This window comes from Volvox carteri (genome assembly GCF_000143455.1).
Source record: "Volvox carteri f. nagariensis unplaced genomic scaffold VOLCAscaffold_83, whole genome shotgun sequence".
NCBI lineage: Eukaryota > Viridiplantae > Chlorophyta > Chlorophyceae > Chlamydomonadales > Volvocaceae > Volvox > Volvox carteri.
The window spans coordinates 273,578-276,451 of NW_003307626.1; the positions used below are offsets into that span (position 1 = coordinate 273,578).

General features: G+C 60.0%; 1 protein-coding gene across 1 annotated transcript in view; it reads right to left on the bottom strand.

Moving 5' to 3' along the window:
- The window catches only part of VOLCADRAFT_107915 (uncharacterized protein), a gene marked incomplete at both ends in the record, with an annotated part of 4,332 nt that extends 1,723 nt beyond the window's left edge, over positions 1 to 2,609 (bottom strand). Inside the window, 2 exons of the mRNA XM_002957970.1 lie at positions 6 to 1,241; positions 2,316 to 2,609. Coding sequence (XP_002958016.1) covers positions 6 to 1,241; positions 2,316 to 2,609 — 1,530 coding nt within the window. The remainder of the gene's footprint in view (positions 1 to 5; positions 1,242 to 2,315) is intronic.
- Between the last annotated feature and the right edge of the window lie 265 nt (positions 2,610 to 2,874).

A 2,874-nucleotide genomic window follows, 5' to 3' on the forward strand; every position in this document is an offset into this window, starting at 1 on the left:
TCCACCCACTGAGTCCCACTAGGGACTCGATACATGCCGCCGAACGACTGCGGGCCCTCCCCCCCCGGAAGGCTCGGTGTATACCTTGGTCTGGTATACTGCTCCCGCGCTCCGTCTCGGTGTTTATCGACCGCTATGAGCTCCGTTTCCGCCAGTGCTGCCTTAGCGGCGATGGTGAGTCGGACCAGGCTCACTGCGGCTGGGAACAATCCCCGGCGCAGTTCCTGTGCCGAGAATTGGGCGCCGGTGTCTGAGCAGGAAAACTTGCTCCGGAGGGCCGCCAGGAAAACTCGCCACAACAGAATACCCTCGACCGGGAGTTGTGGCTGAATCTTCTCGCATTCTTCGACCACCGCCGCGCCCCAACCCGGCGCACATAAGGCCTCCGCCATTCGCTGGGACCATTCCTGAACATCGGGCACCCGCACCGCATCGCTTGCCTTCTGACACGCGGTCGTCATTAACTGGGGAACTGTACACTTTCCCCCGAAATCTGGACTCGCCCCCGGATAGGTTCCCGCCGCAGTTCGAAAGGCTGCTGCCAGTAGGTCTGCAATTTCCTCGATAAGGGGTGTTAGTCCCCGTCGTAGCCTCGCTTCTAGTGATTTGTGTGTCCATCGCAGCGATCCTGCCCTACTCGCCAGCACAAACTGTTCCAGCGCGTCCACCAGACCGATCGCCATAAGTTCTTTGCACCGCCCCACAAAAAGTTGGCGGCCGTCCTCTGAGCCCAAGAACTCTTCGATTCTTAAAGCCACGATCGCTCCTGGGTCTGAGGCCGCGTTGGACTCCAGCGTGCCTCTGAGTGACGTGGCCTTGTCCCCGTGTTTTGCCGCCAACGTCTTGCCCAGAGCTCGCCAATCCACTTGTTGCCCGACCTGGCCCCTGGATTCAGACTGGATGTCTCTTTCCGCTTGCCTGCCGGCGGTGGATGACCCTTCAGCTCTAGCCTGTCGTATGTCCTCCGATGCCGCCCTCCTGGCCCGAGCCGTCCGCCCGGGTTGCCTATCTTCGTCGCTGCTACTCACCGATTCCCCACTGCTCGAGGAAACCGACTGCTCCGGTATTTCTCGGTCAATTTTTCTCCGCTCCCAGGGCCGCGCCTTGCGTTTTAACAGGGTGACCTTCACGGGCCCCGGCAGTCTAGCGGCTCTCCCGGGTACCTCCGTAGCCTGCGCCTGAGCATGCCTTGATTTTTTGGGGCGTCCTGCTCCCCTCACGGCCTCCATGCCTCTGGTTTCCTGATGGGCCAACCAAGGACATTCGAATCAGCCTTCGCTCCTCCTCGTACAGAGAGCTGCTAAAGCCTTCTTCCGCCGCCTAGCTGGAAAACCTTCCCAGGCGAGGGCGGTTGGTACGCCTACCGCGTTAAAATTATGGCTTTCCCACACCTTTCTCGAGCAACTACCCTTATGGTCTCCATCGGTGGGTCGACCCGTGGGTTCTATAGAGGACGGTAACGGCTTTCTACTAACTGTGACTCGTTCTGTGTCTCGTTCGTGTCAGGTACTCCGGGTCCCGTGTCTGAGACGTGTCCCTCCCCGTCTCCCTTCAACAAGGGCGCCGCCTTCTGCGATCGTTGTTGACATACTCCTACATCGCCTGTAAACCGCGAGCCATCATGGCGGGTTACTCAATAACGCTACCCCCTGCAGCCTCTTGTGAGCCGAACACCGCGGACCACCTCGGCGGTTTGCTACAATGACGATGCCTTCTGTGGTCGCTGTCTACAAGTTCCCCTGCCAAACACCTTCGGTTCGGCGTGCCGCCACGGTAGACTTCGTGATCGCGTTGCCTTCCACAGCCGCTTGTCATGTTTTTTTTTTTTTTTTAAAGACTATCCCAGCCGTTTTCTCCAAGCGCACCGCCTTTCGCGTTCACTGTTTGTATCCTCCTAGGTCACGACGCCTCCCTCTCGGTGTGCCGCCGCGGCGGGCTTCCTACGTGCACTGCCTTCCGCGGCCGTTTGTCATGCATTCGTGCCTCTCTCGTAGCGGACCGCCGCAGCTGCTTTTCGACGAGTGCCCCACCTTCCGCGGTCGCTGTCTATATGCTCCTAAATCAACACCTTAATTTCGGTGTGCCGCCGCGGCGGGCTTCCTAAGCGCACTGCCGTCCGCAGCCGCTTGTCAAGCATTCATGCCTCCCTTAGCGGGCCGCCGCAGCGGGTTTTCTACAAGCGCCCCGCCTTCCGCGGTCGCTGTCTATATGCTCCATAATCAAAGCCTGAAGTTCGGCGTGCCGCCGCGGCGAGCTTCCTACGTGCACTGCCTTCTGCGGCCGCTTGTCATGCATTCGTGCCTCCCTTAGCGGACCGCCGCAGCGGCTTTTCTACAAGCACCCCGCCTTCCGTGGTCGCTGTCTATATGCTCCATAATCAAAGCCTTAAGTTCGACGTGCCGCCGCGGCGAGCTTCCTACGTGCACTGCCTTCCGCGGCCGCTTGTCATGCATTGTGCCTCCCTTAGCGGACCGCCGCAGCGGCTTTTCTACAGGGGCCCGCCTTCCGTGGTCGCTGTCTATATGCTCCATAATCAAAGCCTTAAGTTCGACGTGCCGCCGCGGCGAGCTTCCTATGTGCACTGCCTTCTGCAGCCGCTTGTCATGCATTCGTGCCTCCCTTAGCGGGCCGCCGCAGCGGCTTTCCTACAAGGGGCCCGCCTTCCGTGGTCGCTGTCTATATGCTCCATAATCAAAGCCTTAAGTTCGACGTGCCGCCGCGGCGAGCTTCCTACGCGCACTGCCTGCCGCGGCCGCTTGTCATGCATTCGTGCCTCCCTTAGCGGACCGCCGCAGCGGCTTTCCTACAAGCGCCCCGCCTTCCGTGGTCGCTGTCTATATGCTCCATAATCAAAGCCTTAAGTTCGACGTGCCG